The sequence below is a fragment of the Falco naumanni genome, chromosome 2 (assembly GCF_017639655.2).
Source record: "Falco naumanni isolate bFalNau1 chromosome 2, bFalNau1.pat, whole genome shotgun sequence".
NCBI classification, from domain to species: Eukaryota; Metazoa; Chordata; class Aves; order Falconiformes; family Falconidae; genus Falco; species Falco naumanni.
In genome coordinates, this window is record NC_054055.1 from 71148811 (window position 1) to 71175918 (window position 27108).

At 40.7% G+C, this 27108-nt stretch overlaps 1 protein-coding gene across 4 annotated transcripts in view; it reads right to left on the minus strand.

Annotated features, from left to right (window-relative positions):
• Positions 1–3103: 3103 nt before the first annotated feature.
• The window catches only part of EIF5B (eukaryotic translation initiation factor 5B), a 39213-nt gene continuing 15208 nt past the window's right edge, over positions 3104–27108 (minus strand). For 3 of the 4 annotated variants that reach the window (XM_040584750.1, XM_040584748.1, XM_040584747.1), the window contains exons 2-24: positions 25723–25848; positions 25551–25635; positions 24493–25144; positions 23807–24027; positions 23477–23627; positions 21859–21954; positions 20588–20674; positions 19097–19186; positions 16990–17285; positions 16206–16313; positions 15936–16046; positions 15001–15068; positions 13677–13818; positions 12324–12455; positions 11509–11691; positions 11195–11356; positions 8656–8787; positions 7199–7330; positions 7009–7085; positions 6723–6887; positions 5606–5744; positions 4838–4999; positions 3104–3891 (exon numbers count right to left, since the gene is read on the minus strand). In XM_040584750.1, coding sequence (XP_040440684.1) covers positions 3784–3891; positions 4838–4999; positions 5606–5744; positions 6723–6887; positions 7009–7085; positions 7199–7330; positions 8656–8787; positions 11195–11356; positions 11509–11691; positions 12324–12455; positions 13677–13818; positions 15001–15068; positions 15936–16046; positions 16206–16313; positions 16990–17285; positions 19097–19186; positions 20588–20674; positions 21859–21954; positions 23477–23627; positions 23807–24027; positions 24493–24994 — 3264 coding nt within the window. In that variant the 5' untranslated portion in view covers positions 24995–25144; positions 25551–25635; positions 25723–25848 and the 3' untranslated portion in view covers positions 3104–3783. Of the gene's footprint in view, positions 3892–4837; positions 5000–5605; positions 5745–6722; positions 6888–7008; positions 7086–7198; positions 7331–8655; positions 8788–11194; positions 11357–11508; positions 11692–12323; positions 12456–13676; positions 13819–15000; positions 15069–15935; positions 16047–16205; positions 16314–16989; positions 17286–19096; positions 19187–20587; positions 20675–21858; positions 21955–23476; positions 23628–23806; positions 24028–24492; positions 25145–25550; positions 25636–25722; positions 25849–25995; positions 26139–27108 lie in introns of those variants that run through there. The other variant, XM_040584749.1, reaches the window with a different exon arrangement.

A 27108-nucleotide genomic window follows, 5' to 3' on the forward strand; every position in this document is an offset into this window, starting at 1 on the left:
ACGCATTTCCTTTATGCAACACAACAAAATAGGTTGTAGCGAGTAGCAGAAGTGAAATAAATAGCCCTGTCTCTTTGTGTCTGTGGTAGGGAGGGGTAAGCCTGTGCCTCTGCAGTCTGCGTTTTGGGCAAGTCTGCTTTTCCCAGGTGTACGCCAGCCTCATGTAGTCGTATTTGGCCCAATATGTTGAAGCAAGGCTGTTCAGGTGCCTGGAAGGAATGAAGAGCACTTGGAAGAAAACCCAGGTGGTAAGAAAAATATTTTCATTTTCTGAAGAAATGTTGGGGGAGAGGAGTCAGAAGTACCCCATGTAATGGGGTAGAATGACTGTAGAATGAAAGCTGGAATACAGACTGGAACTAGCCCTGGAGCAGGACTTGTGCCACCAGCTTAGCTGGAAGCCGTTCCACTAGCACAGGGAAGAAGCTTCTGCAGTCACTTTACTGGCTGCAGCACAGGTGACAGCGGTGACAATGGCTTTTAGCTTTAGGTTGTGCCCCAGGCTTCCCTTGGAACGCACGCTGGGAGGGACGCCTGCCTGGCGGCCTTCTGCAGCAAGGTGGTGCACAGCGGGAGGTCAGTCCGCGTTGTTTCTCTTGGCTTGAGTAAAGCTTTTCCTCATCCCTCCTGTAACATCCTCACAGAGTAGCTGACGAACAGGCTAGAGACGAGGACTGAAAACCACCCCGGCAGGCAGGCCCCGGCCATGGCGATCCCCGGCACAAAGCCCTGTTGGAGGCCAGTCCCACGAGCTGTACCCGCACAGTCAGCACCAGGTCTGGTCCCGTTCAGCTTCTTTGTTCATGAGCTGAATGACGGGGCAGGGTGCACCCCCAGCACGTCTGCTGGTGACACAGGATGGGCTGATTGGGCAGGGACCGGTGCTGCCGCTGGAGCCTGCTGGGCTCCTCGTGAGCCTGTGGGAACTGCGTGAAGCTCAGCAAGAAGTGCAAAGTTCTGCACCCAGGGAGGAACCCCCCAGGCACCGGGGCCTTACCTGGCTAGAAGGCAGCGCTGCAGCTGTAAGGCCCCGTGGGTTGCCTGAGCCAGCAAGGCTCCCTCACAGCCAAGGCAGCCAGCATCCTCCCTGACTGCACAAGCAAGACCACCACCAGGTCAGCGGAGATGACTGTTGCCATCAGCACCGGTAGGACACACCTGGAATGCTGGGTTCAGTTCTGTGCTCCGTGGTGCAAGAGGGACATGGACAAAGAGAGCAGCTCCCTGCAGGGCCACAAGTTGCATAAGGAAGCGGAGCTTCTCTCGTTGCAGGAGACGCCGAGAGCACTGGGATTGAGCCTGGAGAGAAGGCTGGGGGGGGCACCCACGTGTATGAACACCCGCTGGGGGCATACGAAAGACAGAGACAGCCACTGCTCTGTACCAGTGAAAGGCATGGGACAGTGCGCACTACCTGGTACAAACCATTGCTTTCCAGCAGCCCCCCATGTACACACCCCCACCCGTGTTCCAGAACAGGTTGTCCACAGGAGTTCTGGAGAGTCTCCAGCAGTAGAGATGCTCAAAACCCAACTGGAGACCTGGGCAACCTGCTCTGACAGCCCCTGCCCTGAGCACGGGGCCAGGGGGACAGGCTTGGGCTTGGTGACTGCAACAGGTCCCTTCCAACCTCAACAAGACTTTTTTCCAGCTCATTAAGTTGTTCTATAAACTACATCTGTTTGTAGCTATGTACCTCCAGCGAGGGGCACGCCTTACCTCCATCAAGTACTAGTTTGCTTGTACCACTCAAGGAATATTTGAAACCAGCCTCTTTAAATAATAATAATAAAAAAAAACAAAACAAAAACCTAAACAGCCAAACAAAGCGTTACTTAACTGAGTAAGTCTACTTGTAATTATCTTTTCCTTCTTCCATAGCGATCCCTGCTTCAAACCCTTAAATACCGTATTCAGCCATTATTAGCTGCCTTATAAAAGGCTTTAAGTTCCACAACAGCAACCTACAAAAAATAGCACGATCCTTTTCCCAGAGTTTCTGCCTGTGGGAAGAACACCCTTCCACATTCAAGGAAGCAAGAATACATCCAGACAACGTTTGACATCGAGGTTCTTAAGAACTTCTTTTATTAGTGTAGTTTTCATGATTGCATAGTTTGCAAAAGAAAAGTGTAACAATTAAACGCAGTCTCCTCACTGATCATTCTAGTCTAACCCACCAACACGCCCAGCGATGTGAATTTGCAGCACGCATCAGCCATACTGAAAAGGTGCTTTTCAATGGCAAGTTTGAAGTCTTAACAACCAAAAAAATTCCGGTAAGTTAAATTCCATTGCCAAAGGAGGCAAGTTATTAAATGTTCCTGTGTAATTCCACGCCATCTCCATTATAAAAATGCAGATTTTGCCAACCAAAAAAAAGCAACAGATCTGATCAAACTTATTGCAAGTTAAATTCTTGTAAACTAAATCTAAAAATCTCGGCTATGTGAAAGATCATTATCAATTTTCTTTCAGCTTGTGCTTTTGAAAAGTGTTTGTTTAGTTCCTCTCCGCATGAGCTGCAAGTAACTGGGAGACTACCTGATTAGGCATAGGTCAAGCTGTCATCCTAAGGAGGGAAGCACGAGGGAAGGGTGGGTAGGAACAGGCTGGGTAGGAACAGGCTGGGATTACGGACTGACTCCTGGTCATCACAAACGGCAACCAGACGCCTTCTGAGCTGGTTCAGTCCCACGGTGTCAGACTCCTCAACAGCTTTGACGCAGCCTCCAAAGTCACCACTCACTCGCAGAGGACAGTTTTGCGGGTGCTTACCACAGCTGAGCAGCAGCTGGAGAAGAGATCCCACCTCAGCTCCTCCCAGCAGAGCCTCCCGGGGAACTGTGACCGGCCGAACACCTGGCCTGCAACTCCGGTGCTTTGGGAACACGAGATGAGGCACAAGCCACCGAGATCACAACCACACGCAGCGCGCACGCTCCGTGAGGGGAAGTGAAGCCAGAGGGAGAAACACCTTTGCTGGAACACGCCTCCCTACCTAGCCAAGCAGAGCGAGGCAAGCCTCCGCCGGCGCTTCCACCTCTGCCACAGCCCACGGAGTGAAACTGTTTATTGAAGCAAACTGTAAAACAAATGGGCTACTATGTCCATCTCCTTTATTTGCGGCTCTGCGTTATAATGGTTACAGGTTGACTTTCATGAACTGTACAAGCAGTAAAAGGTGGCCAACTATGCTTTACATCGTATCACACAAAGCAAATACAGAAATATCCAATTGCCTAATTTTCTATTTAAAAAAATCTCTATAGGCACAAAGCAGAAGAATGTTGGAAAAGAGAGTCAAGGGAAGAGGTATGCATAAATAAAGAAGTACTTCTTACATCAAAAATGTCCCAAGAATCACAAAGTCTGCAGAAGCTTGGTTAATCAAATACTGCAGTACTGATCTCATCAGTATAAAAGTGAAAGAGCTTTAGTTCTGTAATAAAAATTCCATTTTATTTTATTTACTTTTGGAGAGAGGGAGGGAAAAAGGGCGGAAGGAAGGTGTAAGAGAAGGAAGGGCAAACTTTAAAACAGCAGCCAGTATTAGGAAGGGCAGTAGGAGAGGTGAACAGGCACATTGGAACCATGGGAACATGTAAATTGACCACTGTCAAACCAGTGTAAATTTCTTGGTTTCTCATGGAAAACATTTTATCCACACATTTTCCTCCCAAACATATATCCAACACTGTCTTCAATATATGACTTTGTTGGTAACTTTTAGAACAGGAATAGCACGTTTATTCCTGCCTCCCCATTGCTGTAAAAAGTTATCTAGATGATTTCAAACACTTTCTTCAGCTCTACTATAAGCTGCCAGTCAGACTTCTGCATTTCATCCCTGAACCAGTCCTTCAGGGCATCAATGGACTGACGGCTGATCTGTAACACACAAGACAGACCCATCAGAAACATACGCACGCGCACTACTAAAGGCAGCTTTTAGCACACCGGAAGCAGTTAATCCAAAGAACGGGCGTCCACAGGCACAGTAGGAAACCTTCTCATCAGCTTCTGCTACGGCTCTGCCGTGTGACCTGGCCTGTTGGTTTCCCTTCTCTCCTCACCATTACCTGCTCTTCAGAGACTGCAGCAGCACGGACCGTCTCGTGCTCTGTGCAGCGAGGCAGAAACTTGTGACCCGAGAGGATCTCCCGCTTCGCCCAGTGCCTGCAGGAACAGCACCACCTCCCAGGCCCTGTCACAGGTCCTGCCATCTCCATCTGAAAAAGCTCCTGTGGCTACACCCCCGCTTGTGGGTATGTGCCCCCCCCCCCCCCACACACACACACACACACACCCCCAGTGTGCGTGCGGCAGGGGGTGCACTGCCACACAGTAAGAGCTCTGGCTTTGCTTCTGACAGCAGAAAACTGAGCGAGGGATCATCTCATCTAAGCCCAGCGTTGCCGAGTCAGAGCAGCTGAAGTATTGCTGTTCATTGCACAGTTTCAAAAGCAGGCAAACACAATCATGCTGTAATGCCACAGGGGATTTCTAAGGTGCTCTGAGCACCAGCTACATACCACAGTATGCAAATAGCTAATTTAGCATTTTACCCTCTCGGGTGCAGTGAGCTGCAAGGTATTTTTAGCTGCAGTACATCATTCCTTCGGTCCTCTTGAGGGGCACTACTACAAACCTCGAAACAAGGCTACAGAGAAACCTGGCTGAGCAGTGCCACCCCCACACGCACCGTTTCAAGTGTTCGATAGTCTCTGACGGAAGGTTCCTAGTGTACGTTTTTCAGGCTTCATGCAACATTTCCCCTTCAAAGCAAGCTACCACTGTGCTGTAAGCCCACTCCAAAAACGCTGGTTGCTTTTACCTTACTGACGAGGATATCTGTTGCTTCAAAATGTCGTCCATACATTTTGGGTGATTCACCAGGAATAGGTTCTATTTTAACACATACTTCTTGGCCTTTTTTTGCAACCTCCACTGGTTTATGGTTTATTTCAATACTTGTAACTATTCCAATTTCAACAAACTGCAATACAATGAAGAAGCTGTAATCCACATCCACAAAACCTCCGCGCACACACCTTTCTCTAAACTCCTCTTTATACAGCCAGGCTGGCTGGCGGGAAGTACTGTGCTGGTGGAGCAGCCCCCTCGGAGCCAGTAACGCAAAACACCCTGCACTGTAAGGACAGCGCACGGAAAAGCCAGCAACATCAGCCCATCCACAGTCATCTGGGATACCAATTCGTTATCCCGTGGAGTGGCAAGACTTTACTTCCCCCCCTTATTAGCTACCAGGAATGAGGATTTCACTCATTACTTTATATCGCAATACTGGAATTGCGGCAGGGGAAGGAGGGCGGTTGACCAGCAGATACCCTCTAACCACGATGCTTCCTGGCAGGGCCCTGCGGTGGTCCAGAGGCTGTGCCCCACTACAGGACTCAACTCCTTTCTAGCAAGGAACAGCAAGATGGGTGATCGCCAGGAAAGAGACCTGAGCTAGAAGTCTGGATCTCGTCTCCTACCAGAACGCTGTACACCGGGGAAAGGCATGCAAGCGTTTCCTGGTGCATCATCCCTGGAACTACCAGGTAGATCAAACGTGCACTGGGAAGAGGCGGTTACTTACGTTTTTGCTAGGTACACACATGGGAGTCCCCTGCTTCACCTGGCCGGCCTCCACAACCACACCCATCACTATTGGGTCACGAGAGTTGAATATGAACTGAGGGAGTATTTTCATCTTGCAAGGAAATACTGCTATATGCCTGAAAGATGACACAGAAGAGGCAATCTGAAATAGATACTGGAACAGTGTACACAACATTAACAATTCTGCCTTCTCCTGCACTTCTTGGGCATTTATTCTAGGAGTGTCACTTGGGGATAAATCAAGCAGGAAAACACTCTTTTGCAATCTTGCTAATTCCCGTCAATACTTCATCTTCAAGAACTATAGGGAACAATAATCAAGCATGGCTGGCACAGATTTTATTTTGACTGGCTTGGGCAGTCAACTAAGACCAAGACCAAAGGAATAGTAATTTTGCTGTATAATTAGTCTCAGAAGAGCACAGGAATAGAAATATTATTGCCTCAACCCATCACAGCATCTACAAAAATTCAAGATTTTTTGTTTGTAAAGTGAACAAATAGGTTTAAATGCTGAAGTATATAAACTCACATTGGGATCAATGTGAAATGAAATAAATACGTTTTCATTTATTTTGTCTGTCTTTACTGAGGATCACCCAATGACACCAATTTGAAAAATTAATTTTGGGTCCCTGTAAGTTAAATGACTGCATATTCATGTGACTGCAGTCAGAATTAAGCCCTGTACGCTGGAGTTGCATAAATACAAAACAATAGAATCCAAATCCCTTTGGTTTTCTTAACTGCAGGACCAACCCATCTGGCACAAGCTAGGAACAGAAGCCAAGTATACAAAGCAAACCTTAAGGCCACTCCATATTACATGATAGTTTTAGATAAATCTTGTAACTGCTTTACAGTGCTCACCCTACTAAGCCTAATCCCAGATGTAAACAATTAGACTGGAGTAATGAATTCTTGAAAACTATCAATTTATTGCCCTAGCCTCTTCCTCCTCTCCCTCTTCCCCATCAGAACTACATGGTAAATAACAAAATGGAAACAAGAAGTTAAATGCAATTTCTTTTGTAATAAAATAATTGAGATGCTGTTATTTGGGAAGCATCCAGAATATGATTGCTCTTACTTACTTGAATTCCTCTTGTTTCTGTTTTTTGTAGTCTTGTCTATATTTTGTGAAGGCATCAAATAAGTGATAAATTATTTCAGCACTAAAAATTCGAACTCCTAAACTATCAGCCATTTCCTGTGCATCACGTTCAATTCTCACATCAAATGCTAGAATGACTGCATATCTGTAAGTAAAAAGAAGTTCAACAGTTTACTGGCCAGACCATAGAACCAGAACTAAGGAGGGGGCCCTCCTGAAACACCACCGCGCATTTATCAGCACAGTAAAGCAAAGCAGTTACTTACTGTGGGTCATGCTCCAACATAACTGATGCCTTCATAACATCTTTTTTATGGACAGGACCTATGTTAATTCCTGAATACTGTTGAAGAAGAAAGCCACGTAAATCAGTCACTGATCTTTGAGTCACAAGGAAACAGTTACCCACTAAAACGTGGAAACATCATCATCAGATGACAGCACAGAAGTACTTACTGGCACTTCTGACGTTTTAAGAAATTCAAGTAATGCTTCTAAAGAGCCTAAAGTAGAAGCCTGAACATAAACACCTTTCTCTTCTAACTTGATTGCATTCAGTGTTTGCTTCAGTTCATGTATTAGTTCATCCTTTAGGAAAAAAAAGGAGAGAAAAAAGCAAGATTTACTTCTCTTACTATTTATGCCTCAGGGTACTAAGTCTTTCTGTTCACACGCTGACGAAAGTATGTGACAGCTGTACTGAGCAGTACCAACTTACTTGGTTGCATAGGTCATAGGCAGCCCCGTGATACACTGCTGCTTGTTTCTGGCATTAGAAAAGTCTGAACCGAACCAGAGTTGAGGATTTTGCAAGAAGGTGATCGTGTAACACAAAGCAGATGCCCATTTGGGGAGTCAGTAACATTTCTCTGCAGATTACACGCTGTTCTTCCCTCCCCACCACTCTAAGTTTCTACTTAACAGGACTGACTGAGTGAACACTGTGTGTGGCAGTATCTTTGGTTTCCTAACCGAGCACCCACAACAAAAGCAGAACCTCCTGACACTGTGAGCTGGGAAGGATTCTGAACACTCTTTAGGCCTATGGGCAAAACAGAGGATGCATGAGCGGCAAGGCCATTTTACTGCTTTCAGAAAGGTAAAAAAAACAAAAAACCACCACACCACAAAACCACAACTACCTTTTTTTTTTTTTTTTTTAAGAGCCCATGCCTTTTAAACCCTAACACTCAGTCTTTTCCTCTGAGAGATGAACAGGTGTTGCCATTTACTTTAAGCCATCACATAGCTACTACTAGTATACTATACTCGTAAGTACCCAGCAACAAGGTCTGTATCTGGAGGGCCTGAAAGATTAACTTCCCTTTAGAAGCAAAGATAACCAGAGAAGGCTAAAATAAAACTGTGTTTTAAAAGTGAACTATCAACATGCAAGTTTCCTTTTTAAGCTAACTTCATAACTTTGGAGAACAAGAGTATCTCAGTTTTGGTTTTAAGACAGCTAAGTTTTCCTCTGCCATTTTTCAAGTGTAAGTCACAAAAGAAATTTACTACAGAAGTCTTAAAGCAACTTTTATGATAGTTTGGAGAACTCCACACTAGCAGATATTTGCTTAATAGGTCATTGACATATACGCGTAAGTTACCACAAATACCAAATCAGTAATTAACATATCAAACTATATGATAATCATTTTCAAACATCATTCTATCAGCAGAGACACCGCAGCAATACATCAGGGAAAAGCTAAGAGTCACGTTACTAAAATCACGCCAACACTAATGCTTCACATGGCCACGAGGCTACACATGTTATTGTAACAGTGTTTAAAATGCAACCAAAAAAAGCAAGTTACTTTCATACTGAGCTCTCAACATTTGAATGAGCTTCATCACTGGAGAACTCTGTTACCTTCAGGTTAAATGTCGTATTTCAACATGAGCCATCTCACCTTGAGGACGGGGACTTCATCCTCTTTATACGCTACAAGCAGAGGCAAACCAGCCAATGTTTTTTCCAAATCTTTCCCAAGAATCTTCACACCTTGAGCAGCAACAACCTCTTTGTGCTTTTCGTACTGGTTCTGAAAAGGAGAATACGCACTAAAAAAAGAGTTCATGTAGATGCCACACAGCGCCACAAAGCAGTGCTGAGCAGCTAAAGAACTCGCCACCTGCAAGCACGGCGGAGAGCGTGACAGCGAAGCGCCCAGCAGCTCCTGTCTTAAATCTGATTTTCTCTGCATTTGCATGCTGCTGTCCCTTCAGATCCCACACACATGCCCGCCAAGGCGGGCAGGGGGAATCATCTAAAAAACAGAGCCAGCAGCCAAAAAGGAATATATACTAGAAAAGAGCAAGCAGTGATTGGCAGCTCCTCACTAAAAGCCAAACACCACACGCACAAGTTCAGCCCCATACGGAAGTAAGGGGAAGACGCCAACGGCTCAGCTGAAGCACCAAAGCGGAGCTGACACAGCCCACGGCTCTGCGCAGCAAGAGCGTGCTCCTTCTCCCACTGGAGGCCTCCCATCCAGCCTTCTCATGTACATAGTTCCATGCTCAATTTCCCAGCTGCTCCTCCCCACCCAGGGGAACCTCGAAGCTCTTTCACCACTTTAGAGAAGAGCTCTAAGGCATCACAAAAGCGGTTATTTCTGAAGGCCTTTAAATCAACGTTGGAGGGATTTTTCCAGTTTGTTTCTTCATTTATTTAGGAGACGTCCCAGCTTTTTCTTGAAACTGCAAGGCAGCTCCCTTCCTCAGTAAGCACTTTGTTCCTGCAAGCATCTTTTCTTTACCCCTCGACCCCAAAAATCTGGGTCTTATTTCAAGGATGAGAATTCCCCATGGACAGGCTGAATGAAAATGTATCCTCATTGCCTGCTCAATAAAAACCAAAACCCAAAAACAAGGGAGAAAGAAAAAGAAAGAGAAAAAGAAAAGAACACGGCTCCCCTAGATCCACTTCCTCAGCTAAAGGTTCCCAAATCCAGTATTATTCATTGTGGCACTGGTACCCTATACTCCATCTCCCACCAAAGTGCAGACTCATCTGAAGATCCTGTTGATGGGAACCTCTGATCTATTATCTTGCTATTCAGTCCCACAAAAAACAAACTTCAGTCTCATAAGATTGGCATGCCCCGGTTTATCCTCTGCTTTGAATAAAGGGAAGCAAACAGGTGCAAATTCATTCCTGACTGTACCAGAATATATTCAACAGGTTCCAACAAAGTAAAGAACATAACCTAAACACAAACGTCCGTTTCCCCTTTGCCACTTTCTAGCTGTTATCAAACGATTAAAGCTGTGTTCCAGAGTGGGAAGCCTGACAGGCTCTCCAAGACAACTGTCCCACCCCACAGCTGACCAGACTGCCATGCACACAAGTGGGAAGAGTGGCTGTCTTCCTATTTAAAGCAAGCCAAGCAGCTCTTGCTCAGTTCCATCTCAACATCAACACTCCATTCTTCAGCACATCTGAGGCAACAAAGCTCTCACAAAGGAGGATCACCACAACAGAGAGAGAACACCAACGTCAACCCAGGCCCCAGCAATTATCAGTAATAATTTGCAAGAGTGACTAAGTTTGCAGGAAGGAACTAGATTAAACACCCAAGGACTACAGTGGCCTGCAGGGACGCAGGTCTCCAATGGAATGAAGCACACCACAACTATTGCCTTAGATTAAGATCCCGACACTAGTTCTCCACATCTAAACCAAACCTTTAAGGCTTGTCCTATTTCATTCACCTAGGTTATCAGTATGGCTTTCTTTGTCTTAAGCAGAATCTGTGGAGACACTTAATCCTTCCCTTTTAAGCAGGAAAAAAAATCTGAGCAGCTCTTTTCGTTATCTTTTAATTGTATATATTATTGTATTCATAGCCTTTTGTTTCTGTGGCTCTCCTCCTTTCATGCAAGCAATTCAGGTAGGATCACAAATTCAGTCTCTCCCAGTCTGTTAAGACTAGGGCAGCAAAACCTCCAATAACTCTTAAAAATGACAGAAGGCTGCCTATTCTGCAGAGGTCCTGGTCATCACCACTCACCAACTACTTCTAGAAAGTCACTTGTTCACTTCTCCCAAATCTAAGTATATATGATTTTTGTCATTAAAAAAATAACTAATCATATATACTTTAACTCAGAAGTCAATGTACTAGCACATCCCGATTTCCATTTGAGACTGGTATCTCCCTCTTACACATAGCCACGTGCTCGAATCCTTTATTAAAGCATAAACATCTTAATCCTCGCAGCAAGGCAACTCCTTTGCCATCGTTATAACAGGCACACCAACAGGTATATGCAAGTAAGTACATTCACAAAAACAATGGATGCGCACCGTCTTCTCCTTTAAATCATCCTTAGATACTGTAATACAACTGCACTCCACTACATCCTCATTTTTCATAAAACTTGCTTCTTTTTTTTTCTGATTCTAAATCTTCTCTAAATGCCAATTACACTAACCAGTTTCCATACCTTAACTCGTAGCTCCTTCATAGGAGGAGGTAGCAGAAGACCTCTAATCTGAGTCACTATAGGACCTTCTACCCCAGGAACAATAATGGTGTCTCCTTCTTTCAGGCGTCCATTAATCAAAATAACATCTATAGTAGTGCCCATGCCCGGCAGTGCTTTAACCTGAATGAAAGGGGAAAAAAGTTAATCCATATTTAAGCACTCCAATCACACCTTGTTGTTTGTTTTTGTGTTTGGGTTTTTTTAACCAGGAAGAAGGGGGCAGGGAAGGGAGAAATTTCTAGATTAATTTCAAAACACAGCTACTGAATTACCTCCATGACTTGAGCTCTCAGCTCCTGACACTCAGCCAGTCTCTTGGTCAGCATAGTTTGTGTTAGCTCAACGAGCAGAGCTATCAGACTTCCCATGCCATCCCCTGTGTGAGCAGAGGTAGGTACAAGAGAAACAAAAGTGCGGGGATCCTTATTCTCATAAAACAAGGCAGCGTTCAAGCCCTGGAATCAGGATTAACAGTTACATAGGGAAAAACATATATATGCATCAGAATTAACAGTAACATTCAACCCCAGTCAATTACTATTGCATTAAATGCCAACTTCAAACACACACACACACCCATTCTTGACAGTATGCTATGGAACATGAAGCCTCAACCCACACACGGAAGCAGTATGGGTTAACTCTAGAAAGCCAATTACCACATCTAGCTTCTAGACAGCACTGCACATTGCCAACAGAAGTTCCCAGAACTGATGTGATTCATGCCCTGCCAGTGTCCAAGGAAACAAGAGACAGATGGAATTCTCTCAGGCAATTCCCAAAGACAGAAAGAATAGGGACAAAAACTTAATCTGCTATTCATGACTATTAACCATGCACAACAATTAGCTGCTACTTTTCTCCTAACTAGCACTCTAAGGTTGGAGCAATTAAAAGAAATTTAACAACAACAAAGTTTGGTTTACAAGAGGCAAACTCCAATGTGTCAGAGGAGATGGTGACAGTTTTCTTGATATTCCAAGTTGTTTTGTGCAAGAAAAAGCAAAAACACGCCCCCACACCACCCACCCCCTTTACTATCACTTTTGTTAACCAAAGAACCACCAAAGAACATATTCCAGCCTACCTGTTTTGCAAATTCCACTATGATAGCTTTTGCACGTTCTTCAAATTCATCTTTCGTATTCTTTTTCTGCTTCTTTAAAGTGACAGCTACATCCGTATCTGGACTTTTTTTCCAGTCATATAACCTATCAATCTTGGAAATACAGTAATATGTCATTTTATGCAGCTTACTAAAAGGCACCTTTATGCTTATGCAACATCACCTGTGAGAAATACATTACCAGCCAACACAGCTAGCCAGCTATTTGCTCCAGTAATCAAGTTAAATCTTTTTATTTGCTTTAGCTGCTATATTTAGCTCTGTTTATGTATTTACCCAACATCAGACAGTATTTCATGACAGCAATACAAATTTAGGTTTTAAAAATTCAAGCTATAACAATCTAGGTTCATAGAGGAAAAGTTTATATATATTGATTACATCAAGTTTAAGAGACCCGTGTACAGCTTCACATATACAAAAAAATCCTGTGATGTGGTTGGAGTTTTGGCTGAAAAGAGACTGTACTAGTTTTACAAAGAACATTTAAAACTTGCTGGTGAATGCGGACCCTTTTCCATGTTGCTAGAGAGAAGGGATCACAGGGGGGTTGTTCAAAAGACACGAAAGCATATTTCAGAAACACTTCCCTAAGTAGATTTTCAAAGCAGGATGGACTTAGTCCAAGGAACTACTACACTTGCTGTACAACTCAAAACATTTTGTAAATGGATTATAACTTTAGAAAATGGATTATAACCTGGTCAAATAACAGAACTATAACCTGAAATGCAAGAACTTTTGGTTATTTAAGCTCAGGCTCACTTAACACCTCTCCATCCAATAGTTTTTGTAAAAAAGCAGCTGTTTTCAGCAATGAGATAATGGCCTCCCCAGTTCCAACCATCTTCAATCGTAATGGCCATTTCGTTTTTCTAAAGTATACTGCAATTTGTACACTGCACGTGAATACTCTTCTGTAAGTTCTCTATCAGCATGTCAGATAACTTTGGATGCTATCAGACATGAATTATAATAAGGAAGTTACTTCTGTAAGTCATCACAAACAGCCAGTGTAATTTCTCATGCACAGGATTTCTAAAAACAAGCTGAAAATAATTGGCTTTCCCATCTAATATTGCAGAGCCTGAAATACTTCCCAATACATATCAACATTACTGCTCCACGAGCTTAAAAGCTAGCCTGTTTTCAAGTCAAACTAACAAGTATCAGTAGCTAAAAAAAGATTTTTCAACATGAAGTTTGTCTTTCATCAGAAAATGTACACAAATCCATGTAAGCAGCTGCAAGGAAAAAAAACACAACTGAATTACAACTTCCGTATATGGTTCGTACTTGTGGAAGTTATCTTACCTTGTTGAGAGCTACTATAAAGGGGCATTTCTTTGATTTCAACAGATTTATTGATTCAATTGTCTGTGGCTCCAAACCATGCATGATGTCAACTACAAGTATAGCAATATCACAAAGTGAGCTTCCTCTATTTCTTAGATTACTGTGGCATTAAGAGGAAGGGGAAAAAAAAAAAACCAACAAAAAAAATTAGTCATACAGCAACAGAACTTTAATAATAAATACCAAAAATGTCAAATTTACATTGACCAAAAAAAAAGCTAAAGCTGATCAAGTAGTTAGTTACTTCTGAGGGAAAAATGTCACCAAAAATATTCAAATCACACTGTGCAAATTCTATTTAACAGATTAAGAGTATGCGTAAGCAAAAATAAGAAACTTATTCTCCCAAAATTTTTCACGTTATTGTGTATTTTTACAAGTTAAGAAACATTCTGATTTTTTCTGGAGAACTGAGACTCTTACAGTGAAATACCAGAGTGCAAAACCTGAACAAGACAGTTTTTAATACAATACTACATAAAACTCTTAACATTATTAGACATCTTTGGTGCCAAATATCTTCTTTGGCTAGAAGATGAAGAGCTGAAAGTAGTATGATGCCAATGAACTGATAAGAACATTACCAAATGCCCTAAGACATGGCATTTCAGTGCTTGCAGAGGTTTATGCTTAAGAATGTCACATCAAAGTCTTAATCCTTGTGTTTGGAGATTTCACCCGAGCACTACCTCAGTGAGTACAGTTATATCTATCGTGTTTTAAACTTAGAAGTTAATTTAGTGGCTTGCCTGCATGCCACTGGTGTTCCTAGACAGCGTATGATCTCTGCTAAAACTCAGCTGACTCGTGTAGTTGGTAACTTCCAGTCTTATGAACTCAGTTTACCTTAACTGGGACACTATGAACTGGAGGCTATTGATTTTTCAGGTGCTGCAGCCACCTGAAATCCTCACATTTTCTTCTCCAGCTAGCTGCCTGCTTCTGTCTTTCCTCTTACACTAACTATTAAGAAAAGAGTTACTGATGTGCTTTTTCAGATATCCATGGCTCAACTGGCACGAAGACAGGAAATTAATCAGATACAAAAGGCCAGTAATTAACCAGATACAAAAAGTACCTGCAAACTAAGCAAATCCACTTATTTCTCCACTTTAGGTTAGTTTTTCATTTGGGGGTTGGTTTTTGAGGGTTGGTTTGTTTGTTTGTTTTTGAAGTGAGAAGCAATGAAATGGATTAGACAAGGACCTAGCCTTTGTTAAAAATATATCCAGATGCTTCAGCCATCACTTCTGAGAAGTACTATATTGTGAAAAAACATTACCTGAAAGACTCATGTCCCGGAGTGTCAATTATCAGCATGCCTGGAATTTTTATGTTCTCTCTGTCAAACTAACATTTCAAAATATTAGCCATCTTGTAAAGATTACACAAGAAGAAAAAAATTTAAGAGCTGGCAGCATTATTGACAGCCTTCACTTCAAAAATCCCGAGACATATTTTAAGAAAGGCCAACACCCTCCATAAAACGAATCAGTCAAAGTTCATTCCAATATTAAAAATAAAAAACATGATGCAGCACATCCCCCTAGGTATCAAGTGGCCATAAGCTCAGCTAAAATTTGTAAGATAAGGCAGCCTACAGGGGAAAAAGTAGTTCAGACTACTGAGATTTATCATCCTTGTCTTAACCTCCTCTCCACTGACTTTACATTTTTAATAAATTAAATAAAATATTCAAAAAACATCACTATCAAGGTTTTCCAGTCAGCTGCTGCAGCAAAGTAGGATATAGTATCCAAAACAAGCAATACAGTTACTATTTCTATAACACGATAAAATCAATCACCCAGGAATTGGCCCAATTTTAGTGCACAGTAAAAAGTTAAGTTTTTAACAGAAAATAAACTCTGTCAGTTTTAACTTACAATCAAAATATTGATAAATAAGCAGCCTATGTACATATGTGTACTGTCCAGAGCGTAATAAGTGGTATCCGTGTTTTTGTGAAGTGGCAATGCATTAACTGAAACCAAATGTATCAACTAAAATGAAAAATAAGACAGCCTCCTTTTTGTGGGGGGAGGGGTGAGGGGAGCAGAGAGGACAGGAATTAAAAAAAAACAAAACAAAACAAATCAACCCTAACATTACAGATAGGGGAAAGTACATCTGCCCACGTCAGGAAGTTTCACAAGGCCTTAACTAGTTTACGTTTCATTTTTTGTAAAAACCAGTCTTTAAAGTGCTGTAACTTACATTTTTCACCATCTTAGTTTGCTCATTAATAGCTTCAAGGGGAACATTAGTTGCACCAATCTGCTGAGTGATACCACCAGCTTCACTGTCCTGTACGTGAGTATGGCGGAGCTGAAGACATTAAAAAAAAAAAAAAAAAGACCAGAAATACTTACACATAAGAAACAAAAGTAATCTCTTTGAGTACACTTTGATTCCATTTTCAACCAAAACAAACAACACATGCACAAACAAGATGCACAGGCAGTGCCTTCACATTCCACATCTTACCTTATCCAAAATTTTGGTCTTGCCTGTGTCTACATGCCCCAGGACACAGATAACTGGTGCTCTGAGCTTTTCAGTGTTCACGTTTTTGCTGTTTTCAGCTCGCCGCTTCTATGTAAAAGACACATAAAAATTGTTACGTATAAACCTAAAACCACAGCTCACCTCTTGACTTTATTGCATGCATCCATACATAAAACACAGTTAACTGTGGAACTTAAATTTTCAAGGCAATTCAAGGTTTGTCATCCCCCTTTTGATAAAAATCAAAGATTTACAACTAACAGTTGAGTTTTTGGTTGGTTTTGTTTTCAGTTACAGCCAAGTTATTTTAACATTATTTATTATTTAGCTTAAGTAGGCTGTTATAACATCCACTAACATGCAGCTTTGTCAACAGTACATTCTGAAGAAGCATCTTGAGTAAGAAAACTGAGGACATTAGCAGCCACGTAAGTGTTGAACAGTTTAGAAATACATCTTTTAAAATCCTGAAAATCCGTAAGAAGAACAAAAGCCTCTCTCTTCAGGAGGTGGAGAGGTGGAGGGGAACAACACTGAAGCACACATTCTTTGTGAACAAGTTGTTCACAAACAAAATACTTCATCTTCAGGCAAAACCAGGTATTTTTTCTTAACGCAATTTCTGGATCTGCCTAAATATCAGTCATGACACAGCCATCATTTTGACAAACATGATTAAAAGGCTTTTCAATGAACTGAAGATTAAGTTGTTTCTTATATACCACAGGAGTCCAGCTGTCCAAATAAAGCTGTATCTTAATACCTCAATTCTCCGCTTAGCTTTGTCATAAGCACGCTCTTCCTTAGTGCGGTCATCATCAGAGTCATACTCTGAATCAGAGCTAATTTCTTTGCTGGGCTTTTTCTCCATAGATTGTTTTCCAATAGCTTGGGAGTCTGCCTCTCTCTCATCTGAAGTCTTTTCATCCTCATCCTCACTCCCTTCACTATCTTCAGATTCTTCACTCTCTTCTTCCTCTTCCTCCTCCTCATCTTCCTCCTCCTCTTCCTCATCCACTTCATTTTGTTCTTTGACTTCAATGTGTACAGGTTTGCTCTCTGTCAAAAAAACAAAAATCTAAGTAAAAATTCTCTATTCACACTTGTGGGAGAGAAGGCAACAAAAAAGAGAGACTACTATAGAAGAGTGAGGACTGAAGAGAAGGTTCCATTCAAGAACTGCTAGTCAGATTTTTTTTTAATTGAAAATTGAAAAATTATGTTGCGAGCTGCTGTCTTGTGTTTAGAATCTGTGCAAGAGTGAGTTGGAGGCCAGGGGTGTGTGTGATATTATCAGCAGAGTGAGTTTGGGGTGAGGGGAGGAATGCTGTTAGCAGCACACTATACCTGACATCATTTGCAAATATTCAGATGAAGTGACATTCTTTAAAGCTGTGTGCACTTCATAAAGGAATGAATGCACTAACACCTTTAAATAGAAAGCCAAAATACTCCAAACTCAACAAAATATGGATTCTGCATATTACTGATCAGGAATTTAAGCAGAAGTAACAATCAGAACAAATGGTCTCTTCCACATCTTAAAAAAATAAATCTTAAGCTTTTCCTAGACTGTTCAGAGAAGATTAATATTTTTCAGAGGAATTCTTCAGTAAACAAACAAAAAGTAGTATCAAAGAGTAATTTTCTTTCTTTGAATGCTTCCCGTTTATCATACTTGTGAAATTGTAAGAGACAAGTTAATGAACACTTTAAAGCCATGCATTCTCTTCCTTACAGATCTGCTAGGAGGCTCAGTGTTCTTAAGAGTTTAGTTATGTTTCCTTGCTATGCCGAAAGTCCATCAGCTGAGTAATACACTAACTCTAATTCCCAGGAAGACTCTTTCTCTGGATCACACTGGCAGATCCTTCAAATCCAAGCAGCAACAAGTGGGATGTGACATTCTCCCCAGAGCACAGCAATGGACTTGCAAGGTGAGCAGCCCTTAGTACTCAAAGTAGAATAGTCCAGCGCCACAGGAACATGTACTTATGCCGACATAAAACCCATATTGCTGTACATATGAAGTATTACACTTGAAAGTACAGATGCCAGAAGTACAGGGCTAAGCAAATAAAACAAAATACTTGACGAACAGTCTTTAATCTTAAGGCACAACGAAGATAGATCATGAAAGCACTAAGAACAGTAATCAACGCCTGTTTAGGAAGACTCATAGCAATATGGCTTTTTCCACCACTGAAAGAAGTTCCCCCTGCATAGCTCTACCTTCCCCCTAAGCACTGCTGTTGGCGGCAGACAGAATATGGGCTTTGGCATATAAGCACAGGAGTGTGAATGTTCTGACAATTCTTTCCTTTACTCTGCACCTGCCTCTCATAGAAGCAGATGAAAGAAGGTATCTAGAACTAACTATAATGCATGCACTCTAACCTTCACACCATTTTAGCCCCCACTTTGAGAACTTGTCTCAAAGCTACTCTCATAGATATTTGCCAGATTTGTGTAGTAAAACTGTTATGGCTTTGGAATGGTTACTAGAGAAATACAGTACCAGATAAAAGGCTCCCCTAAACTCCCAGAGGTGGTTTAAGCACATATTAAGAGGAGAGGATGTTTACTCCCATAAAAACAAACAAAAAATTTCAACGGATTTATTTTAAGTGATAACTGCACACATGAGTATTTCCAAAGGGTCATCTTGACTAGTATTTCTGCAGTTTCTGAAAGTTCTGCCTTTGAGAAGAGGATTTTGTACCTATTTATCATCACACTTGACTCGCAATTTATCTAATAGGCAGGGGGAGAATCTGAATACAATATAGTTTTCTACAGAAACAAAACACTCAGCCCAAAGAAACCTGAATCAAAAAACACCCACATTCGTTTGATCTTTACATGCCCACCTTTCTCTCCATCTTCATCACTAACCATAGCTTCCCAGTCATCCAAACCTGCATCTTCCATTTCTTCTTCTTCCTCCTTTTCTTCTGAAACTAAGAAATCCACATTAAACAAAAAGGAAAAAAAAGAAAAAAGGCCAGCAACATAAAACATTTTTGGATGCCACTTCCTTTGACATACTGACAATTGAAACTTACAAGTTTGCAGCTACCGTAATTCTACCAAGTTATCTCCATGTTCCCTAAACAGAAAATGCTGCATACTTCAGAAATAACCTTTTGTTCTCTCCATAAAATCTTCTAGTGCTAGCATCTTTGCCTAGCCAAAAGTATTTTTGGAAGACATAGCTGAACTACTGATCTAGTTCCTGTCCGCATATCATGCAAGTGCCTGCGTAATGCATGCCACAAATCTCTACCACAACCAGGTTCCTTGAAAGGAGCTGCCCGATTTACAATTAGCCATGTGTAAAAAATGACAGAGAAACAAGAAAACAAGCTGAGTTAGAGTATTAATTTTAATTAGTAGGAAAATAACAAATTGTCTATAAAAAGTGCTAGTTTAGGACTCCAGGTGCCTTAACATAATTATACCATGGATTCCAGAAGCACTATATTCATTCCAGCAGGAATTCGGTCAGATATTAAGAGCTGCAGTCTATTCATAAACAGACAAATGGAAACCCCTCCAAAAGAGGCATTAAACAATAGGTATGTTGCAGCACATGGAGTGTAATGAAATTTCAGCTCTTTGAAATTAACAGCAGGCTCCAGACTGCTAGAATATTAACTGGGCACTAACATTCTGCCAGTAAGCCCTTTTACAGCAATGGAATTACTCCTTCACAAGGTAAGTCAAGCTAGAATCAGAGTACATTCAGCTTTGTTTACAAAAAGCTGGAAATTTTGTCAGTATTTGTCTGACTTAAGAATAAGACTGAAACAGTCTCCTTGCTGAACAAGTCCAGTAAAAGGCGATTTTGCAAAAACAAGTAGTGTGTAGGCAAAAAGAGGAAAACGATCACTTGCTAGTCTGATGCTCAGTTTCACACGCTAACCCATATCCACTGCACTTAGCCATTGTGAAAGCAAAACATCTGACATCAAGAATATAACGACTGTGAATGTTGCAGTATCAATACTAGACGCTGCATATTTCCTCCCTACCCTCACCTAACTGCTGACAAAACAGCCTTTTAGAAAGCTGGTGAAACTCAAGAGAGCTAACCATAAGGCACTGAATGTGCTTATTTGAGATAGTTGCCTAAGCTACTTGAACATTGGAGCTCACCCAGAATAAGGGACGTTTACATTCTCATTTTGAAGCTTCAAACCTTTTTATTCCACAAAATTCCATCAGTTCCTCCCTCCAGAAAAGAAAAAAACCAGCATCTACCTCAAGAAAGGATGGCCACCCAGCCCCCACCCAACAAGGTATGATACCTACTATGCAGTACTGCCAATCATATGCATTTTATTAGCATTACTACTAACCTGGCTCTACTGGAAGAGGAGTCTCTTCTTTTACTGGTGTTTCCAGTTCTACAGCATCTTCAGCTAGGGAAGTTACCTCCGCACTTTCTGAAATTGCAAGAAAGCAAATTGGTTGCTACATTCCTCCAAAGTGTAAATCAGCTTAGTTAAGACATACAGCTTCACATTTCAGTTCTGTTTTTAAGTTGTGCTATACAAGTAAACGAAATTTGAATTTATGCAACACCAAACTAACTGAACTCCCACTTACTGAGCAACAACAAAGTTAGAGCACATGGCTTATCTGAAAAACATTTGGCTAAGCAGTTAAATAGATTTATTTGATAGGTCGGTTAACGGCTAAGAGGATTACCATTGCTTTTGAACGTAAAAACCTCCACATTCTTCAAAAGACAAGAGAAAATGACGTAATACTAATCAACTACACATTCTTGCTCAACTGTTCCATATTAAAAAAAATTAAAAATATCACTGATACAATTCACATAAGCACTGTTCTCAATTCTTTACACACACTCCTTAAGTAGTAAGTAGCCATCTAACTCATGTCTAATGTAAAAAAGAAAAACCCAGCTAGTAACAAAAGAAACGGATGCAAGGAGGTTTGGGGTTTTTTTTAATCTAAGGAATAGTCTTGAGAAAAGCCACAGTAATACCACCATTGGAAAGCCATGAAGCACAAAAGTAAAAAATTCTGACACAATCCGTGTCTAACTAAGGTATGTTAGAACCTATTTATCTAATAAATACTAAGTCTTCTAAAATGCAAACTCTCTGAACTACTTCCACTCTGGAAACTGAAAACTGTTTTTACATACAAGAATACAAACAAACTGTCTCTAACTTAAAAGAGAAGTACTAAAACTAGGATCAATTCCTTTTCATCGTGGGACATGAACTTAAGACTGAATTACAAGTCATTATTACTTGCACTACATTGTATTTAACCTACATACACACACAAAGCATTTCATCTCACATTCATAAAAGGCCTTTACATTCCGTACATCTCCAACATTCAGCAGTTCTAAATAAAATACCCAGGTTAGGAAAAAATAAGCCAGGTAGATTGTAAAACCAAGGATTAAGTGAGCAGCCTTCAAAACAACTTTAGGATCTTAAAGCATCAGCACTTACGTGTGGGGTCAGAGGTGTCAAAAGAACCTCACAGGCACCTTGAAGTACAGTTAGTTTAGGATTAGCTGATTTATTCCACAAACACTTTCAGAAATGTGACTAATCTATTAAGCATCCCTGTATGTAAACCATACCTTCTTTATTTTCTGGCTGCTGCTGCTTTCTTTTCTTTTTGTCTTCATATATTGGCCTCTTCTTTGGCACAGAGTCTTTGGATGGCACTTCAACACCTGCAAAAAAATCAGAAAGAAAATCCAAGTGATTAATTACTAAATATAAGCTTTGATTTAAATGAGAACACACTTTCCAGAACTGCAAGTTGGAGGAAGGGAGTGGGAAGTAGGTTCAATGTGTATTTTCTTTTTGAAAATTCTGATTTTCAAAAGCTGCAAAACTTGACAAAAGTATAGTTCTCCAGATACCATGAATGTTCTCAAAAAGGTTAGATCACTAATGGGGGGAAAAAAAAAGCCCACCAAACAACAAAACCCAGAAAACCTAATCTGATCCCAAGACTCCAGGTTTGAAGTTACCACATACTTACACAGAATTTCACAAACACACATACTTCAAGTTTAACAAGCATCTGTCAATTTAAATCTGCTATTCTAGAACTCACTTAAAACCAGTCTTTCAATCATCCTAGTTTCAGACAGTCTGGAGCAGTTGAGATGCACAGCTCCTCTTAAAAGCTTAAAGTTGTTCAGTCGATAGTATTTTCAGTTTTGCTCAATGTTGGGGTTTTTTTGTTTGTTTGTTAACAACATAGATGGGTTTAGGTATTAAAATAATGCCAGATTCTATTCATCAGCTTTATCTTTACCTCACCAGAAAGACAACTCTGTAATGTTGGAAGAGATTCAATTAAAAACAGAAGTTTGATGCAAAGACAAATTAATAATTTAGTTACTGCTGCACCTTCTGAAATGCTCAAAATTCCTCCAGGTACTGTGCAATTTGCAGTGTAGATTTGACAAAAATCCAACTGTGGCAGTGCACAAATAGTAACTACAGCAACAACTGAAGAGAAATAGCCTTTGTGTGTGTTTAGGAGCTCCAAACATTTTACTACCTACAGATTCCCACCCTTACACATCCACCTACCAGCAAAGTGTCAGACAGTGTTCTTTACAAATACAAAAAGGATACTCAGCACTCAGGGACTGGTTTCTTTAGCCACAAACAAGTTACCAGGAACCAGTTAGGACATGGGCTTACAATACATTGGATACCTTTACTTCATTGCAATGGAAACAGATATATTTGACAGAAAAGTAGCAAAGCTCTTACATACCCTTCTCCTGAATCAAATGTAAGAGGATAATATACTGTTCCCATGGACTAGCTAACTTGAGGCAAAACAATGCACTTTAAGGAAGTGCATGAATTAATTCAAGACCACTGGTCTTACAAGACCTGCAGCATAGCCCATCTGCTCTTCCCCACCTCTGGACTAAGCAACAGAAATAAACGATTTTTCCTAAGTTCCATAACTAACACCTTAATACATTCCACTTGCAGTTTAAAGAAATTGGATATTTAAAGTGTAAGATGAAAATATACAGACATTTATAAACCTACTTTAAAAAAAAGAGAAGGCCAGACACACTGCCTTCCTTGACAATAGAGCAGCTGTACATGGAAATACTCAGTATTTGCTTTCCTAACTCCAGAGAGAAAAAATAAACACAGAGCAGTAAGTAGTACAAAACTTTTTTTGTTTTTTAATTATTATTAAACTTTACTGCTTACCCTGAGCTTGGAGTAGTTTAAGAGTAGCCTCCGCTCTGGCTCTGGCTTCTCGTTGCGCTTTTGTTAAAAGCTTTCCTTCTTTCTTCAAACGCTCCTTCCTCTCTTTTTCCTTCTGTTTCTTTCTTTCTTTCCTCTCTTGCTCTAATCGTTCCTAGGAAAAGGTTAAAAAACATGCAGAAATTTAAAATTATGCTTTACAAAAAAGCTGGCCAAATATATACTCTATTGATGAGAAACATACTACGGACTAATCCACAAACTGCACCAACAAGGGTACAGGTTAAGATTACCCTCTCCCTTATTCTTTTCTCAGAGTAAGATACATGGTACCTCCTCTTTGCGCTTTGCTTCTAGTTCCTCCAGTCGTCTTATGCGTTCTTCCTCCTCTCGTTTCGCCCTTTCCTCCTCCTCTTTCATTTTAGCCAAGGCTTCTTGCATAGCTTTAACTGTGGCTTTACTGGGACCCTTTTTCTTCTCTTTCTCTTTTTCTTCTTTCTCACCTTTCTTTTTTTTCTTGTCTTTCTTCTTTTTGTCCCCTTCATTGTCATCAGCTACAGAAAGAGGCAAACATTCAAAGATCCCAGAAATTTTAAAGATACTGTAAGTACAATTAATGTTTCGCATATGATAAGTAACACTAAATGAGGAACATTTTGACTGGCTACTACATAAGCACTTTACAATGAAAAAATAAAACTGTCTCTTAAGTTACAAAGTCAGGACCTGAAGTAACAGAATAACTGGAAAGTGAAAAACTACGTTTGCAACACAGAACTGTAAGCATACATTGTAATGAGAATTCACCATCTGGCTTTTGTTTTCCCATGTACCTGGTGAACGACAGGCCAGAAAACACAGCCACATGTGAGCCAACACAAAGAGGCAGACAAGGCTACCAAAGGTCTAGTATTCCCCATTGGGTACAAAGCAACAAATCACCCCCACTGCCTGCCAACTATTTGGCCTTGTAAGAGCTACAAAGTTTAAACTACAGTTTTAGAAACCAAGTTACAAACCCTCTGTTCCTGCAGGAGTCTCTCCTTTTTCCCCAAGGCCAGGGGTTGCCGTGACTTCAGGAGAAGCTTTCTCTTCAGCTTTTTTTGGACCTTCTTTCAGCTTTGTGGGTTCTTTAGCCCCTTCTAATTCTTCCTTCTCTTTCTGCTTCCTTAGTTTGGCTTTTTCTTCCTCACGTTTTTTCCTTTCACGTTCTTTTTTTTCTGCCTTCTTCTGAGCCACTGTTTTTACTTTGAAGGAAGGTTCTTCTTCATCATCCCCACTTTCAGCAGCAGGGGTGGACTTTGGTTTTTGGATCTTCTTTTGTCCTTTTCTAGACTGGGAAACTTCATCTGATTCATCACCACTCTCACCTGTAGACACTGCCCCCACACGTTCTTTGCTTTTCTTAATGTTAGTTTCATCTTCTTCTGACAGATCATGCCTTTTATTTGACTTCTGAGTTTTCCCTTTGCTTTTCTTAAGCTGTGTCTCATGATCATCATCATCACTGCCAGAAAGCATGTCTTGTTTTGCTTTCTGAGTTTTTTTAGATTTTTTATCTTTATCTTCCACTTCCTCACTGTCATAGTCATTTTCCAGATTGGCTTTTTTATTCTTTCCTTTCCTTTTTTTATCTTGTTTTGATAAGCTTTCTTCATTGTCATTTTCAACCTGGTAATTAAACAATTCAGTAATCAGCCATGAAAAATTACTTGCTATTGTGAGCTAAGTAGCAGCATTCAGATATGTCAAGTAAAATTTCCCTTATTGAAGGCAACGTTTGAAAGCAATAACTGTTCCTGCTGAGTGTACTGCACATACCTCAGCCCACAATTAAAATTTATTCTGATTGTCTTTGAATAATTACCATCATGAAGACACGACTTCTAGTAAAATCTTTCACAATTGACTTTACTATGAAAATATGATCAAATGTAGCTACTAATATATGCTAGATGCACATTTCACATAGGATCTCCAACTACACTGCAACACTGGAACTGTTCTGGGACAGAGGTGTCACATATTTCAACTACCTCCTATCAAATAGCCCACCTCCCTCTCACTCAGTGTTCACCTTTCCCGTAGAAGGCTCCCTGTCAACCTTCCCTCCTTGCGCCTCTATTGACAGCTCTTCCAGCTCCTTCAGGATATCATCTTCACTAAAATAAGAAAGAAGTTACGGTACTTAAGTAACAGGTTTTGTATAATGGAACAAAGTAAGCCAGATATAAGAAACCCAGACTTACTCAAAATCCTGTTTCTTCTTCTCTTTCTTCTTTTTGCCTTTGGATTTCTGAGGCTCCTGCTCCTTTGCAGCTCCTGCACCCTCTATCTCAGCAGCCAGGGCATCAATATCAATATCATCTTTTGCACTAAAATGCAAAAGGAAAGCAGGGTCATCAAGAGTTCAAACAAAGTTTACATAAGTAGCAGCCATCTGCACAAATGAAAACTTCAAAATGCAACATCAATCACAAAACATAAGCAAAGCAAGGGCAAAACCCATTATGCACCATTACCTTATTTCACACAGCAGGATGAAAAGGAAAAACCTTCACATGTCTGCTTGAAGGGAGGTGTAACAGTAAAAACACATTCCGTTCTTGCAACAGATTTGATAAAACTTCTTGGAAGAAGGCAAGTAGACCGTTTCATTTTGTTCCTCCAAAAGATAAATCATTTAGCCCTTCAAATCACAGTAGGTGTCATTGATAAAAAAGCAGCCTCCACAATGAAAGTGTAAAAATGAAGAACAAATAGAAGAAATCTTGCAATTTAGTAACCAGGAAATTCTATTAAGAAGCTCATATCTACTCCTTTAAATACCCTTCAGCAAACAATAGAAGCTAATGTATTATTGAAGTTCTTTACAGCTTACAACTTATGCTAAGTTGCCTATACTCTGCCATCAGACTGAAAAGCTTTTCTTGAAATATAAGAATAAAAAAAAAGTCACAGGGAGGGGGGGACACAGTTCAGATTCTGAGCCAGATTCTAAAGCAAGTCATAAAAAAATACCATTGCAGTTGCCAAGGAATCATTTCCACCACTTGCTTAGTGTTACCTCTCCCAGACCTAGAGAAAGCCAAAAGAAATCTCACCAGGCACCTGAAATATACACGCTTCCTCATTAGAACTCATTATATCAAGTTTCTCTTTCAAAAGCATTTTCCTTTCTTGCTATAAATAACCCTTCATCTGCAACTAAGGAGAAGTGCCTTTTTTCCTGTCCTTTATCAATAGCTGTAATTCTGATGGACTTTCTTCTTGACTTGTACCACGAGAATTGAGTGAAGACTAAGTCTAGTGTCCAGAGGTTTTTCCACCTAATCACACTCACAATACAATTGTAAGAAAGGAGGCTTACCTATTCCCTGCTTCACACTTTAGTACTCAGACCAAAACTGGTCTATTAAAGTAGCAAATATTAAGATGCTACTTTTATCACAGCATGCAGTTTCAGAAACTATTTAATCAATATGCTATTAATATCTCCTCTAACTCCCTCATAGATACATGGGTAGAAAACTGTTTTGTTTCATGATTTCATTGCCTCTATTAACACCCACTAAGGACAAATCAGACAGATAAAGATAAACTCACCAAATACCTGAATCTATATCCAAAAAATA